The 17,714-nt window shown below is 37.6% G+C and overlaps 1 protein-coding gene across 4 annotated transcripts in view; it reads right to left on the bottom strand.

Annotated features, from left to right (window-relative positions):
* The window catches only part of NARS2 (asparaginyl-tRNA synthetase 2, mitochondrial), a 101,737-nt gene that overhangs the window by 74,024 nt on the left and 9,999 nt on the right, over positions 1-17,714 (bottom strand). For all 4 annotated transcript variants that reach the window (XM_081152717.1, XM_081152716.1, XM_081152718.1 and 1 more), the window contains one exon: positions 15,746-15,826. In XM_081152717.1, coding sequence (XP_081008843.1) covers positions 15,746-15,826 — 81 coding nt within the window. The remainder of the gene's footprint in view (positions 1-15,745; positions 15,827-17,714) is intronic.

Here is a 17,714-nt window from a genome sequence, read left to right as displayed (position 1 = left end):
CGCGGCCCCATAAAATCTGCACCACTCCCAATCCCTTCTGTCTGTCTGCCCTCAACTCCCACCATCCTTACCTCATTCACTATGCATCCTTACCTCATTCACTATTGGCCTTCATGGTTATTTCTTGAAAAATTCAGGCAGCTCCAGCCACAGGGCCTCTGTACTTGCTGTGCCTTCTGACTGGAAAGTTCTTCCCCCAGGGACCAACATTACTTATTCCCTAACACCCATCACGTTTCTGTTTGAGCATCTTCTCAGTGAGGCTTTCTCTGACCACTTTATAAACCTGAATCACACTCTCTGACACTTCCTAACCCGCTTCTTCCTGCTTCACGTTTCCCCATAGTATTCATCACCATCTGTTCTGATTATCTATTCTTGAGTAACATATCACACTACAACTTAGTGGCTTAAAAAAATAATCTATTGCTATCTCTCATGATTTTGTGGGTTGTGTAGGTTTAGCTGGGTGGTTCTTGTTTGGGGTCTATTTGGTTACAGCCAAATGGCCCCTGGGACTGAAGTCATCTGCAGGCTCAACTGAGCTAGAAGACATCCAGGATGACTTCTTCAACCACAAGTCTGGTGCCTTAGCTGGGATGGCTAAAACAGCTGGGTGCTGGCCAGGAATCTTTGTCTCACTACTTAGCCTTCCCACATGACTAGTTTGGGCTAGCTCAAAGCATGGTGGTCTTATGGTAGTCAGACTTCTTATATGACACTGCCTTCCTCCAGAACTCACATTCCAAAAGACCAAAGTCAGAAACTGTGAGGTTTACGATCTCACCAAGGAGGCTTCATTCCTACCTTGCTCTCTGTTAGTTACACAGAATCTGCCCTGAATGAAGCGTGGGAGGGGACAACAGAAGGGTATAAGTACTGGGAAGCAGAGTACACTAGTGAGCTATCTTTACACTGTTACCACAGTACCCTAAAATACTATAGCTTTTACTTTTTTATTTTAAGCACTTCATTTATTGTACCTCCCTTTCTACAAGGATACATATTCTCAAGGAAAAAGACTTCTGTGTCTTTTCATGACTATATTCCTAGCACATGTTATGTACTTAATATTAACTGGAAAAAAGAATTATTGTATTAGGTAAATGATATGCATCAATAATTCACACTATATGCTTGCTTCTCACCAAGGGCCTTCTCTCTTACCCAAACTCCTACCAATTTAACTTCTTGGAAAGGGACCTGGGATAAATTTGGCTTATTTTGGAAGAAGAAAGTGAAACACAAAGTTGAAGGCAAAATCAAAGACAGAACTATCAAAAAGGGTCACGACCTGCTTACTTTGCCCTGTGGACATCTTTGATCACTGCAACACCTAGTTTCTCCTTGTCAGAATATTCTCCTAGCACACTTATAAAATAAAATATGAGCCAGATTTTGACATTTAATAATTCTATATGAATTATTCTGTATAATTACCCTTATAAAGCCCAATTAAATAGTTATGCTGTCTACAATTTCATGTGTCAGCTTTGCCTTCTGGATAAGAAACAATTTATTGAGAACCAGCTCATTTTAATTAAAAAAAAAAGTTTTAATTCAAAATTCTCAACATATGACACTATAGCCAAATCTATGCATACTAGTATAACAGAAAAAAACTGAACTAGCTAGTAAATTCTTCTAGTTGGTAGAGACAAAGAAGCTGTGAATATGGGGTGAAAAGAGTGTTGGTCATGATCACCTCACTTTTTAAGTCTATGTCTACATTTGATGTCATACATTTACCAGTTTCTCCAGGGGCCATAGCTTTCAATACTGACTATATTTCAGCAGTGCCTGGTGAAAAAAATCCTCCATGCCAGACTGCATCCCAGGCAAATTAATCTGAATTTCTTGAGGCAGAACCCAGACAGTCAAACTTTTTAATGTTCCTTGGTGAGTCCAATATGCAGTTGAAACTCAGAATCATTGCTTTAAACTTTAATCCCATCAGTTTCTTCTAAACTAGTAGTAGGGGGGTTAAAATAAAATGAGAAAAGTTTTTTAATTTATTCAAAAGGCGGCAAAAAAGTGAGGGTATTTTAAAAGAAACAAAAAGACAAAAAGCACAAAATAAGATGGTTAAATAATCAAAATGCATAAGCAATCGCAATAAACATTAGTGGACTAGAGTAAATACCATAAAGGGCAAAAACTAAGTGATTACATTTTTTAAAAAAATCTGAGCTGTATGCTGTTTCCAAGCAAGACACACACTTAAAACATAAGACAAAAAAAAAAAAAAAAAGGTTACAAGCAAACAGATGATGGATGACAGTAAAAAAACACACACAGCAAACAAATACTGATCAAAACCAAGTTAATATAGTTAAATTAATATTTGGCAAAACAGACCATAAGGGAAAAAGCTGTGCTTGAAAAAAAAAAAAAAAAAAAGCCACTATAAAATTAAGGGTTGATTTGATAAAAAAGTGATTCTAAAATTGTATATATCCAATAACATTGCCTGAAAAATATATAAAGCAAAAAACTATGAGGAAAAAATAGAAAAATATACCAGAGAATTTTAACACACCAGTAAATGGCAGATAAAGAAGACTAAATATTAGTAAGCATGCTACAGATCTGCATATACAGTTAATAATCTTGTTCTAGTACATACGTATTGAACACTGTACCCAATAACTGAAAAATACACTCTTTCAAAAGATACATTTATAATATGACAAAAATATACAGCATCTAGGAATAAATGTAACAAAGATATTCATGATTTTTATAAAGAAAATTATTAAATTCCATTAAAAAGCATTAAAGAATTCCTAAATATATGGAACGATATACCATGTCCAGGGATAGGAATACTCAATACCATAAAGATAGCAATTTTTCTAAATTGATCTACAGGATCGATGTTATTCCAATTAAAGACCAAACAGGTTTTTTAAAGCTTGCCAAGATATAATTTATAAGTTTACATGGAAGAGAAAAGGATCAAGAATAGCCACAATCTCAAAATTAGGTAAAAAGATTTACCTTACTACATACTAAGACTTATCAAAGAGCTACAGCAACTGAGAGAGTGAGGTGTTGGCACAGGGATATTCCAATGGAACAGAATAGAGTGCACAGGAACAGACACACATATATGTAAACCTGATTTATGACAGAGCTGGCAGTTGTGATTACAGGTAGAGAAATGAACTATTCAATAAATTGTACTGAAATAATTACTTATCTATTTTGGGAAAATATTTGGACTCTTGCTCATACTCAAAACTCAACTCCAGGTAGATAAAGGACATATAAGTGTAATGTATAAACTAAAGAACTTTTAGGAGATAATATAGGAAGGATTTCTTAAATAAGACAGAAAAGAACAAACCATAAAGAAAAAGACTGAAACTTGATTACATTAAAATTAAGAACTCTGTTTATCAAAAGATAGTATAGAGAAAGAGAAAAGGCAAGCCATAAACTGGGAGAAACTTCAGCAACAATATACTCAACAGAGGATTAAAATTATGCAGAATATAAAAACACTGATATGTAACCCTGGCCGATTTGGCTCAGTGGTTAGAGCTTCAGGGTAATGGGTTTGATTTTCAGTCAAGGGCATGTACCCTCCCTCCCTTTCACTCTCTCTAAAGATGGATGGAAATATCCTCAGGTAAGGATTAACAAAAACAAACAAACAAACAAATAAAACCTGATATGTAAAGGCAACACAACAGAAAATATTATAGAAGAGAAAATGAGTGGCCAATACCTAAGAAAATATTCCCAATCTCAATAGTTATTAGAGAAAAGCAAATTAAAATCACATAACGATCCCATTTTATATCCATGAGATTGGCAAAAATTTAAAAGACTGAAAATATCAGGTGTTGGCAAAGATGTAGAACAGCACACCCTGCTGGTGGGAGTATAAATTCATTCTTCCCTTCCTGTAAAAATGTGGATTTATCTAGCAAAGCTGGGGCTATGAACATGCACTTCTACTATTCTGTATATATCCTTGAAGACACATTCAAATCACCTGGAGAGTCTTTTTAAAATTTTACTATTATTGATATTTAGAGAGAAGGGGAGGGGGTAGAAGGGGAGAGAGGAAGAGAGAGAAAGAAAGAGAGAAACATGGATTGGCTGCCTCCCCCAAGTGCCCTGACTGGGGATCAAACCCTCCACCTTTCGGTGTATGGGACAATGCTCCAACCAACTAAGCCACACTGGCCAAGGCCACCTAGAGAGTCTTAAATATACTAATGCTTGAGTCCTACTTCCCGGATATTTTTATTTAATTGGAACATAATACTGAGAGGGAAAAAAAACAGTTCATCACAGAAGAATAGTACGATTCCACTTATATAAGATGAAAATCATGCAAACAATATTTTGCCTAGGGGTTCATCCATGTGGTAGAACTATTTTTTTTTTTTTAAAACATGGGAACAATAAACACAAAATCAGCATAGATGGAGAAGGCAAAGTGGGGAATCAAAGGTACTAATAATGTTCATCTTCAGTTGAGTTGTAGGTACAGGTATATGCCTTATAATGTCTATATAGCTTATATTATTTGACATCTATACAATACTTATTTAAAAAATTAAGCATTACTAATAGTTTACACAAAAAAGAATAGTACTCGTGGTTCTTGCCAAAGCAGGCTATCAGTAAATGCTATTTTCCTTCCCCCAGGAAAAACAAGGTTGCTGTAGAAGAGAGGCTAAAAGAAATGGCTAGGATGTATTACTTCAGTGTGGTGTTCATTCTTAACAGTTGTCTGGGACCTAATAAAAGGAGTCTTCTTTAACCTAAGAACTATAGTCAAAGTTTTGGTATCTTTTCTCAAAAGCCAACTTCAGGAGTCAGTGTGGTGTGTATAAACAGCATTTACTGTATAGTCAAACAGATCTTGTTTACACTACAACTGTCTCCTTCTGCGTGGTTTTTGATAAGTTTTTCTGTCTGAGCCTAATTTCCTCATATTATTCAACAAATATTTATGGAGCTCCTACCATGTGCCAGAAAACATGCCAGGTATTACACAACAATGTACAAGACAACAAACTAACTCCTATGTCAACAGGTTGCTGAAAAGATTATGTAATACATAAAGGAACTCGACATGGTACCTGAAATGTACCTGGTATTCAATAAATACTAAGCCCTGGAGGAGTAGCTCAGTTGGCTGGAGTGTCATCCTATACATCAAAAGGTTGCAGGTTTGATCCCTAGCCTGGGCACCTCTGGGAGGCAATTGATCGATGTTTCTCTCTCACATCAATGTCTCTCGGTGTCTGTCTTTCTCTCTCTCCCTTCCTCTCTCTAAAAAAACCAATTTAAAAATATCCTTGGGTGAGGATTAAAAAATAATAAATAAATATTTAGTATTGCTATTTTTTTTTTCTGTTTGGATTACTTAAACTAATAAGATAGATTATTCCTTTTAGAAACCCTGTCTAGTGATCTAACACATAAAAAACATCAGTGAAATAACATAAATGACAATAAAGTACTATACAAATATTGGTGGACTTAACATACTTAGCAAAAGTTAGATGTTATTAGTCTGATCTATCCTCAGGTTAAAATGCTGGCATGTGAATCAAATTAAAACTATCTTAAAACTATAACCCAAACACAATTGGGTTTAGATTACACAGGGTTTTTTTATATTCTTAATGATTTTACTTAAAATGTATCCATGTAATATTTGCAATTTGCTTTTATTTATTTTTATTTTTATTATTATTTTTTTAAATATAACTTTATTGATTTCAGAGAGAGGAAGGGAGAGGGAGAGAGAGAGAGAAACATCAATGATGAGAGAGTCATTGATCGGCTGCCTCCTGCACGCCACCGACTGGGGATCGAGCCCGCAACCCGGGAATGTGCCCTGACAACCCCGATCGCCTGGATCCTAGGTTGACGCTCAACCGCTGAGCCACACCCGGCCGGGCACAATTTGCTTTTAATATGGCCAGCTTTCAAATTCACATTACCCTTTTTAGTGTGTAATCCTATTTACATAATATTTTTATTTATTTTTTTAACTAAATTTATTGGGGTAAGATTGGTTAATAGGATCATATAGGTTTCAAGTGTACATTTTTTTATGATACATGATGTGTATATTGCATTGCGTGCCCACCACCCAAAGTTAAACCATCTTCCATCACCATATATTAGGATGCATTTATCTTTTACTAAACTCCCTCCATCTTCTTCCCTCTGGTAACCACCATACTGTTGTGTCTATGAGTTTCAGTTTTATATTCCCCATATAAGGGAAATCATACACTTCTTAGCTTTCTCTAACTGATTTCAATTAGCATAATATTCTCAAGGCCCATCCATGTTACAAATGGCACGATTTCATCTTTTCTTATGGCTGAGTAGTATTCCAGAATATAACATGTACCACATCTTCTTTATCATATTGCTGACAGAAATAAATCCTCTATCAAGAACACTTTGGTTGCCTCCATGTCTTGTCCACCATGAAGACCTGAACAGACACCTCTCCCAAGAAGACATACAAATGGCCAACAGATACATGAAAAGATGTTCAACTTCACTAGCTATTAGGGAAATGCAAATCAAATTCACATTATTTTGGTGGCATTTATTGCTGTAGAATTTTGTTTTTCCCATTTAAAAATATCTTGCAAATTCATGCTGGTGAGAGGCAAAACAAAAAAACTTTGTAAGTCAAATAGCACTAGACAAGCACAGTACTTTCAACAAAAAAGGAGGCTTAACAAATATTTACAGGATGAATCAAATTGTGCAATTTTAGTCCAGTGTGTGTTTGATGGGGATTAGATCATTTTAAGAATGCACTCCATTTGGTGGATACCAGAGGATGGAAGAAATAGCTCAGGCTTCTGAATAGGAAGCAGCAGCCGCAGGCTGTATCAGTTCAGGATCTAAAGGAATTTTTTTTTACCATGGTGCTAATTCACAAGATCCTCACTTAGTGCAAGCGGTAAAAGCACAGTATGAGTGAGAGCGCACCAGCCTCCCAGTCAGTGCTCTTCCCAGTGCCCTCGGAAACAGATTTGCTTCTCTTAATCTAGTGGGGCACTTTCTTTTTTAACCGAAAAAGTAATACATCAAATTAAAATTGGAAAACGTTTAAAATTTTGGTAACACGCTGACAGCTAATTCGTGAGAAATAGCACTCACACATACTACTGACAGAAATAAAAGTTGGTACAAACTCTGACTATCTATGGGAAAGAAAGCAAGGTAGCTGGGAGTTAGGGGTGGAAGGGAAAATGACTTTTGTAACTTCTGAATTGTGTTTATTTTATATATATTATCTTTTTTAAAGTAACACATACATATACTCAAAAATTCAAAGAATATAGAACAGTAGCCCTATGCCCAGGGGCAAATATTATTGTCTCTTATCTATCTTCCTAGATATGCCCTAGGCATTTTTCACAAGTAGAGACTAGACCTTAACAGCAATAGACATCCTCACAGAGAAGACAATGACAAGTCTTAAGGTTGAAAGTTCTGCAAACTAAAAGAGGCACAGAAAATAATAATCAACAGGTATCCAAATGCTTCACCTGTGTCAGGTAGCATGGAGAACACAGTCCTTCCCCATAAGGAGCTTACAATCTAGATGAGGAAACAGAATTGATGCAAGAAACCATTAAAGAACTGAATATTAAAACAGACTATACCAGCTAAACAAAAGTACAATAGGAACTGGAAGAAAAAAGATTAATGTTAGCTGAAAAAGAATTGTTTTGAAAAGAGGTTTGACCTGGGTTAGCCCTCATATCATCTAAAAAGTTTAAAAGAAACAGGTAAGAGTATTAAAAAGTGAAAGCATCAAGAAGAACCAAAATGATGTGTGTCGTAAATAACCTACACATAGAAATTTACAAGCATCAAAATTCCAGGCCCAATAACTTCTCGTTACCATTTCTAGAATGCACAGCAGTTTGGAAAAGAAAAACTTTGGGTGCTTACATTAGCCTGCTCCTGCAGAGTAAGTTTTCCTATTTTTGAATAGCAATTTTAAGTTTTCATATATATTATTTTAATTAATTCTTACAACTTATAAGCATAGTGTTAGTCATGTGGCAGGCAGTTAGACAGACATGAGCAGAGCAAGGATGAGGGCCAGGTACAGAAGGTCACCAGGGTGAAAAGCCTTAGGTGCCTAGCAAAGGACAATTGTAGGGTGGGACCTGGCCCCCAGGGTGACCTTTCCTCCCCTAGCATAAAGCTGGTCATTTGGTTTAGACCCTCTGACTTTCCTCCCTAAAGACAACATCTAGGCCTCAGTTGTACTTCAGCTCCAGACCCCGGAAAGCAGCAAAACCAGACAAGCAATGCCAAGGCCAAGGCAGACCTCAGTAGCAGCTGCATTGGATAATGATCCCCTGCCCTGGTGCAGACCAGTCAGTCAGTGGAGACCCCGACCCTGAAAGGACATACCTGGAAAGCTGCTGGATATTCTATTGAGACCCTCCCCTGGGACCTCCCCTAAAACCTCCTCCCTTAAAACCTTTAGCACAGGGGACATCTTTCCCCTCCCTCTCCTCTTCCCCCTCCCCCCAAGGCCTGTTACCATTACCTTTCTCACTCCCAAGCTCCAAGGACCCTTCCTTAGCCTCTATAACTTGTTTCCTCAGCCCATTTCTTCTATGAATTACTTCTTCTACCTCTGTGATTTTATAAATAAATGTTCTCTTATAGTTTGAGTCCTGGCTCTGAATTCTTTCCTCAAGTACCAAGATTGCTGAACCCAGGTCCGGTCTGACCTCACCAGTCTAACACCTGGTGCCATCCCCCGCATTGCCAACAGTCACATTTTGCAAGTCAGGAAACTGAGGACTGTAGAGGTAAAAGTCTAAAAGTGACTAGCTGTTTTTGTTTTTTTTACCCTTACTTCTGGCAAGACAGTGTGGGAGTTCTGCAGAACCGCCCCTCAGAGAAGTTGGTGAGTTACAAAACAAAAACAACAAAAACCCCACCCCCAACCCAGCCATTGGAAGTCTCTGGAAATGGTCCTAAGGGCATATAGCAAATGAGAAACATGTATTCAAGAAAATCTACTAAAACTTGATAAGGACCTGAATGCTGGTGGTGTTTGAATAACAACTCACTCACTCCCTTTCCCATCACCGCTCAGCAGGACAAATTCCCATTCCAGATGATACAGCCAAGGATACAGGGTTTTTTTGACACCCCTCCCCCCGCCAGAGGACTATTTTAGCAGGAGGGGCAACATGACAGCATTTCTCTCTTTCTTTTTTAAATATATCTTTATTGATTTCACAGAGAAGAAAGGAGAGGGAGAGATAAACAGAAACATCAATGATAAAGAGTCATTGATCAGCTGCCTCCTGCACGCCCCCCACTGGGGATCGAGCCTGCAACCCGGGCATGTGCCCTAACTGGGAATCGAACCCGATCGCCTGGATCCTAGGTCAACATTCAACCGCTGAGCCACGCCCGGCCGAGCTGCCAGCATTTCTCATGTTGCCCACAGCTATTTGTTGCTAAAGCTAAGTTCTGGCCAAGTGCAGCAGAGAGGTGGGGGCTCCCTTCTTCTACCCAGTCACTGTTCATGGGACAGAGGCTCTGCCTTGGGAGAGGCACTCTTGAGAATAATAGGCCCAGTTTCTCCTTCCCTGGCTCTTAGGGTGGGCGGTCTATGCTGGGAGAGGCCAGCCGAGAAGACCTGGGGCTACAGGTCACTTAACTGAACATTCAGCTCCTAAACTGGGACGTCATTTAGAGAGAAGCATTCTTTGTCCCTGCTTCCAGCACCAGAGCCTTGGTTCAGAGATTCTACCTGGGGGTAGAAGCATCCCATAAAACAGACGTCCAAATCTGTTCCCAGAACTGACTTTGCTTGTGACAGAATGTGCAGAAGTTCAAAACTAAGGGTGCTTTTGAATACAGTGGTTGTGGTGAAAAGCAATTGGGACGAGATTGACAGATTCATTTGGAGATAAAGGCTCAACTCCAGACCTGCTAGTTTGTAGGGGAGAAACTAGGTAAGAGACAGCTGAGAAGAGACTTCCTGGGGTCAGAGTAAATCTCAAACACTGACCTTGGGAAGTATACTTTTAAAGGACCCTGATTTGATTGAATCAGTCTATGAAGCCATTTATGCCCCAGGACAGCTACTTGTTGCTAAAGGTAAGTTCTCAACAAGTGCAGCAGAGAGGTGGAGACTCCTCCTTTCTTCTGCCCAGTCCCTGCTCAATGGAGCAATCAGGCTGCAGTTGGTGGAAATTATGAGTTGGGTGTGGTCTGGGAAAGAGACAGCTAAAGGAGCCGTGCCAGAACCAATGCCATCTCAGGGTGATAGTGGGCATACCTAAGGCTGTGCCCCCTGAGGGGCAACATCAGAGGCTTCACACTGCTGGAGGCAAGGGGGAGACAGAAGGATAAGCTTGTATCTAGAATAAAGAACTCCTAAAACTCAACAACAAAAAAACAAATACAAAAAACTAATTTAAAAATGGGCAACAGACATTTCTCCAAAGAAGATATGCAAATGGCAATAGTCACACAAAAAGATGCTCAACATCCTTAGTCATTAGGGAAGGCAAATCAAAACCACTATGAGATACCACTTCACATCCTTGGATGTGAAGATAACAAGGACTGAAAGAAACCAAACACAACAAGCGCTGAAGAGGATGTGGCGAAAGTGGAACCCTCATATACTGCTGGTGGTAATGAGATATGGTTCAGCTCCCGTGGAAAATAATTTGGCAGTTCTTCAATAATTTAAACATAAGATAACCACATGACCCAGCAATTCCACTCCTAGGTATCTACTCAAAAGAACTGGAAACAGGTGTTCAAACAAAAACTTGTACATAAATGCTCACAGCAACCTTATTCACAATAGCCAAAGGTGGACAAAACACAGTGTCCATCAATAAATGAATGGTTAAACGAAATGTGGTATATCCATTGCATGTTCAGTAATTAAGAGAAATGAAATTCTGGTACATGCTACAGCAAAAGTTGGACACGAAAGGCCACATACTGTATGATTCCATTTGTATAAAATATCTAGATAGAGAAATCCAGAGGAAAAAAGTAGGCTAGAGGTTACAAGGGGCTGGGTGAGGGGAATGGAGAGTTTCTACTATAGAGTTTCTGTTAGGGTGATGAAGAGGTTTAGGAAATAGTGGTGATGGTTACAGAACACTGTAAATATAATTAATGGCATTAAGCTGTACACTTAAGTTTAAAATGGAAATTTTATGATACATATACTCACACACACATACACATATATAACCAAAATAATTTAAAAAAACGCACACTAACCTAATGCCAAACTTCAGTACACAGTATGAGATTCAGTGTCAGACTCTCAGCATGAGGTTTTCCACAATACGAGATTCAGATATGAAATTACACATCTCCTGGAGTTCCATTTCACAGCCCTACACCTTCAGTTCCTTCTTCACTTTAAAAAGTACTCAAGTGTATAAATTCTACACTTGAGTAGAGTTCCTATTATATGAACTCTTAGATTTTCTGTCTAATTTAATTTCATACTGTGTAACCATTTATCTATCACACTTCGGTATAGAAGAATTGAAATTAAAAGCCTAAATGTGAATAACACATTTACATATAAACTGTAAATATCTGAAGCAAAGGCAAAAAGAAAACCCATAGCCCTGGCTGGTGTGGTTCAGTTGACTGGAGAGTTATCCCATACACCATAAGGTGACAGGTTTGATTCCCAGTCAGGGCACATATCTAGGCTGAGGGTTGGATCCCAGTCAGGGTGCCAACAGGAGGCAACCAATTGATGTTTCTCTCTTTCTCTCGCAAATCAATTTAAAAATAGAAAAGAAAACCCACAATAAGATACCACTTCACACACTCTGATATGGCTATAATAAAAAAAGAAGGGCAATAATAAGTGTTGGCAACGATGTGGAGAAATTGGAAGCCTCATACATGGCTGATGGGAATGTAAAATGGTACAGTCACTTTGGAAAATGCTTTGGCAGTTTCTCAAAACAGAGTTATCAGCAATTCCACTCAAGAGAAATGAAATCATATATACTCATCCAAATGTTTTCACAAATGTTCATAGTCGTATTATTCATTATAGCCAAAAGGTGGAAACAATCCAAATATCCATCAACTGCTAAATAAACAAATGCTGTATATCTATACAATAGGATATTAGTTAAATATAAAAAGTAATGAAGTACTGATTTATGCTACAACATGGATGACCTCAAAAACTGTGCTAAGTGAAAGAAGCCAGACACAAAAGACCATATGTTGTATGATTGCATTTATATAAAATGCTCCAGAAGAGGTAAACCTATATAGTTTTAGGTTACCTACAGCTGGGGGTGGGAAGGGGAAGGGACTGCTAATGGGTAGCAGGTTTCATTTGGGGGTGATGAAATGCTCTAAAATTAGATTGTGATAAGGGTTGCACAATCCTATTAATATACTAAAATCAATGTAACTGCATACTTAAGTGAGTGAATTTTATGGAATGGAAAAAAAAAAGTCCATAAAGTTGCTTTTTAAAAACCTGCTCCGTCTCCTCATTCCTACAGCTATGCACCAGTATGAACCTTCTACTCTGTCCATCCAGATCCCAATGAAAACCCCACGCTATTTCAAATGCTTGACTGCACTCATACTGTTTCCTACCTGATATACTCTCCCTATGGTACAGTCAAGTCACATAATCATTTTGAAGATTTTTCTAACCAAGTAAATTCTCACTGACCTAATTTTTCTCTAGATTCCATACCACTTACAACTGGTAACACTATAACCTCAAATATATACATAAGGCTGTTTCACCTATTTCCCATCAATCTCTAATTCTTCCTTTAGTCTCTTTTGTCTTCTCTGAGACAAACTAGTTACTCCAGTATCATAGAGACCAAACATAATTGTGGGGACTCAGCCAGAGCCTTAAATAAAGATGAAAAAGTGTACAGTCAAGAAATATTGTAAGATAAGTAGCATCAAAAGTTAACGAAAAGCATGCTCTTGCCAACTCATCACCTTTACAGGCCAGACCTTCAGTTACGTCTTCATATCCCTCATAACATTTATCACAGCATCTTGGACACAGATGATACCAAATGCTTGCTGAATAACGAATGAATGTCTTATATGGAACTTTCTACATATATATTCAGAAGTCCCCAAACCTTAACAAATATCCAAAGTCTTAAAGCAGGAAATGGACATGAGGAAAAAGAAAACTAAAATACTGAGACAGGCATTTACTTCTCAACAGTGTTTCAGAAGAGCATGTTCTCACTGTGCATTTCAAGGTGGCCTCTTACTGCTGCTGCCAACCCTGATACTTCATTGTCATCAGAGCAAAATAGAGCACTATTAAGAGAAGCAAAGCTTTAAATATAAAACTGCTTCCTAACAGTGGGGTGCCAAGATCCAAACCCCTATGACTATATGCAGTGAGGAGGAAAGTAACACACTGAAGTTTGGGAGGACAGAGGTGTGTGAGGTGGAAATAAGAAGCACTGCTTTCAAAGGATAGAGGGGAAGAAGACAAGTCTTAGAGCTGAACTTCTGAAAGCAACAAAGACAGCGGGTCATAGCAAAAAGCTACACATTGCTGAAACCTGATCTAGACCCTGACTGTGGGAGTCTAGGATCAATGAATTCAAGAGCAGGTACTCTGGCCTGGCTGGCGTGGCTCAGTGGTTGAGCACTGACCCATGAACCAGAAGATCATGCATGATTCAATTCCCGGTCAGGGCACATGCCCGGGTTCTGGGCTTAATCCCCAGTAGGGGCAAGTGCAGGAGGCAGCCAATCAATGACTCTCTCTTTATTGATGCTTCTCTCTCTCCCTCTCCCTTACTCTTTCTGAAATCAATAAAAACATTAAAAGAAAAAAAGAGCAGGTACTCAGAATAGGTACTCTGAATAGGCAAGTCTAATTCCATCACAAAATTACTTAACTTGGCCCTGAAATACTATGAATATAGAACATTTGTTTAGCTTCAGAAAGATACATTTTTTCCCCTTCCTATGTATTTATACTTATCTGGTAACTTGCCTTGTGCTGTTGAGAGGTGAAAATACACATACTGTAATCGTTCAGTCTTGCTTATGGGATTTCCCTGGCAGCAAAGCAGTTATCTCCAAATGTATCATTGTTTAAGTTAGTTACAGATTGGTATTTTACTTGTTTAATTTGGGACTCTTTAAAAATTCCCTTTTTATTTGTAAAAATGCCTTTAGACTATACCTTTCCTTCCCTGCCATTCACTTTTTAATACTCAGCGGTTTAGGGATTATAAAATGTACTTAAGGTAGACGATTCTTCTTCACGTCAATATTCAAAGACTGTTAAGGTGCAAACAGAAAACAAACAACATAAAAACCTAGAAAAAAATATTTTTACACTTTATATACACCCTCCTCAGTATCAGCAGAGGATTGGTTCCAGGACCCCCAGCCAATACCAAAATCTTCAAATGCTCAAGTTCCTTACTGTAGTCTGCATATAACCCATGCACATCCTCCCACATCCTTTAAATCATTTCTAGATCATGGAAAGTACCTAATACACTGTAAATGTTATGTAAATAGCTGTCATGCTATATTGTTTAGGGAATAGTGACAAGGAAAAAGTCTGTACTATTCAGTACAGATGCAACCATCATAGGCCTACCTACATAGTACACGTCAGCAATAGTGTAACTTTTTTCTGAATATTTTCAATCTGTGAATGCAGAACCTGTGGATACAACAGGCTGAATGTACTGATTTTATAATTTGCTACCTTCTTTGAATATATACAGATGCTAACAATCTCACTTTAAATGTGGAAAAAGCATTTTTATTCTGGTTTTTGCAGAAGGCTATCATCAAGATTTCTTCAAGCTATGTATACCTGAAACTAATATAATATTATATGTCAATTGTATTAAAATCTAAAAAAGAATGAAAACATACTAAGAGAGCAGTTATATGTAAGTCTTGTCATTTGATGAAATCAACCCAATGTGTGAAAAGAATCTTGACTTCTTAAGAGATAAAGAAATCAGTGAATAAATGAAAGAAATACAAAAAGCACTACTCATCAACATACATTTTTCTTTATCCATTATTATACTACTAGCCAATGATTTTAAGCAGGCTGGCAAACTGGTAAATGAAAGGGTTTTCAACTACCTACAAGTAAGAAAAACTGGTAAATTTTAAATGACCTACAAGGGTAGACTGACAACACTTGTAACTTGTAACTCCAAAAAATGACTGTTGAATAGAGTTAAAATAAGAGCTTTCATCAGGTGTACAGAACATAAATCATTTATGAAAAATGTATTTTTGAAAGACTTTGAAAAAGAAAATATTCACATGTATACTTTTCTACTTTAATTTACCTTTCAAAATATCACTTACATCCAAAAATATTAATAGGGCGTTGAATATGCACAAAAGATATCTTAAAATCTTTATTAATCTCTTCAAATTTCTCCAGTTCACCAATTCATGGTTATATAAGGAAAGCAAATGTAGTACTAAACTAAAAATCTACTCCTTTTAGTCACAATGTAAGTAACGAAGCTGGTAGGGCAGGAATCAGAAAAGTCTGAATTTCCTACATATGTTTTTTTTAAGGATTATTATTGACAAAATTTCAGGTTCTGGTCATGGTCTAGCCACACAACTCTTATTAAGTGTAAAACAAACACCCAGAATAAAAATATCAGGAAGCAATATATCCCCCAAGATGAGCAGCACAACTTACTTCAACTTGAAAAAGTTCTCCAGCACCCTCACAGTCATTGGATGTGATTATTGGAGTATGAATATGCACAAAGCCACTGTCCTGCAAGAAAGAGAAAAGCCACTTTTTTTCAGTAGATTGGTATATAAACAATTCCAAGAACATATATCATTATACTATTAAAATAGCACTAAGAAAATGTCATGCCAAATCCCCCCCTAACCTGCCAAATAAAACCACTGAAATATCAAGCTGAGTTTTTAGTATGCACAGAAACACAAATAATTTTAAATCAGGAAATGAATTAGACATTATCTAGTCCAATTTCCTCATTTCAAAGATAAGGAAATTGAGGCCCAGAAAGGTTTAATGAACTGCCAAGTCACACAACTTAGTCAGTGGCAGCCCAGGACTGGAACCTGGGTCTTCCAGGTCTCTCTCTTATACTATTTCTTCTTCCATTTTTTTAACATACTGGTAGTGGTTTCACACACACACACTCTCTCTCAAGGTTAATGTATAATAATATTGCCCACATTGCTAAGGGAATACAAAGTGACCAATGTAAAGTTCAGTTATTTTGCAATGAGAGCCTCAATTGTAACAAACCCTGAAAAGGAGAAAAATTAAGGTTGACAAATAGGGACTAGAGAAATAAACAGCAAACAAGGCAGAAATAATCTTTAGGATGTTTGTCATTAAATTGATGGCACAGAATGCTGTGTATGGCACAGGCAGTGCACTTCCTTTGCCTCAAGGAAAATTCTGAGCAGCAAATCCATCCATTACCGAAGCGCCCGATTGCAATTTTTCCCTCTAAAGTCTGATAATTTTTCCATTAGTGAACCACAAAAGCTGTTGCTAGTAGAACTGAAATAACCCAACAACTTCAAGGTTAAGCTTCTTTCATTTTGAGTATGGATATAGGCAAAAGGTTACATTCAGCATAAATGTTGCAGAGTAGGGGTAGAGGTAGCTAAAGGGGACTTTGGCTGCAAAGGCAGAACAGTATGTGTTTAATGGAAAAGTTGTGGTCTTGAAGTCAATACAAAAAATTCATATAATACACTTCTAATCTCTGTTTATCACTGGTGGAATGTAAAATGTCTCAGTGTATTACCAGGGACCTCCCAAGTTTGCCCCCTCCTTCATAAAAAGGTTAAATTAAAGTATTCTGGCTAAGATACAAAGTATGCAGTTAACAACTTGCCTTATGATGTAGACAGATGAAATATTCAAAGTCTAAATTAGGAGTTTCAGAAAGTATTCAACTATGTACTTAATCTGGGAGCAACATACCTAGAGGTGCTGCACAGAGCACATTATAGAGAACGAATGAAAAATAATCAATAACAACATTACTGCATAAAATTTTTCTCTCTCAGGAGCCAAGAATTATGGACATGAATCATTTATTCCACACAAATGCAGGCAACTATGAGCATGAGTGCAGTAAACAAAGAAAGGAAATGAAAAATCCAAAGGAAACCAGGGTGGCGAGAGGGCGGGGGAGGGGGAAGAGAAAATTTAACGGCTAAATATAATCACCAAAGTTAGAACTGGTCAACTGCCACAAGAAACAGCACTATAAATCTTATGAAAATAACTGTATGAGATTTTTTTTTAAATCACTCGAGTAGTGGTAATTATTCTTAATACTGAACTAATGCTAAACCTTTCAAAAGGTGTCACAAACTTTTTAAGGCTTAATGTGCTAGCAAGGCTTATCATATCAAAGTCCATAACATTACCGCCAAAAGCTATAAAGGGTACAAAGGAAGAATAATAAAGCATTGAGAATAAAGTCCAAAAAGAAGAAAGTGGACAGGGAAGGAGAAAGATTAAATGGAAAATAACTAGCAAGGTGTAGGGGAGCCCTGTCAGTAGCTGCTCCAGTGGGGTACCAGTGTGAGGTACTTACCCTATCCCACAGCAAAGTGGTTCCTAATTAAAGGTATGAAGGCCAGAGAAGGAACCAAAAAGAAAAGCA

This window comes from Miniopterus schreibersii (genome assembly GCF_964146895.1).
Source record: "Miniopterus schreibersii genome assembly, chromosome: 12".
Lineage (NCBI taxonomy): Eukaryota > Metazoa > Chordata > Mammalia > Chiroptera > Miniopteridae > Miniopterus > Miniopterus schreibersii.
The sequence above is the reverse complement of the archived record's forward strand: the minus strand, read 5'-3'. Positions and strand labels throughout refer to the sequence as shown.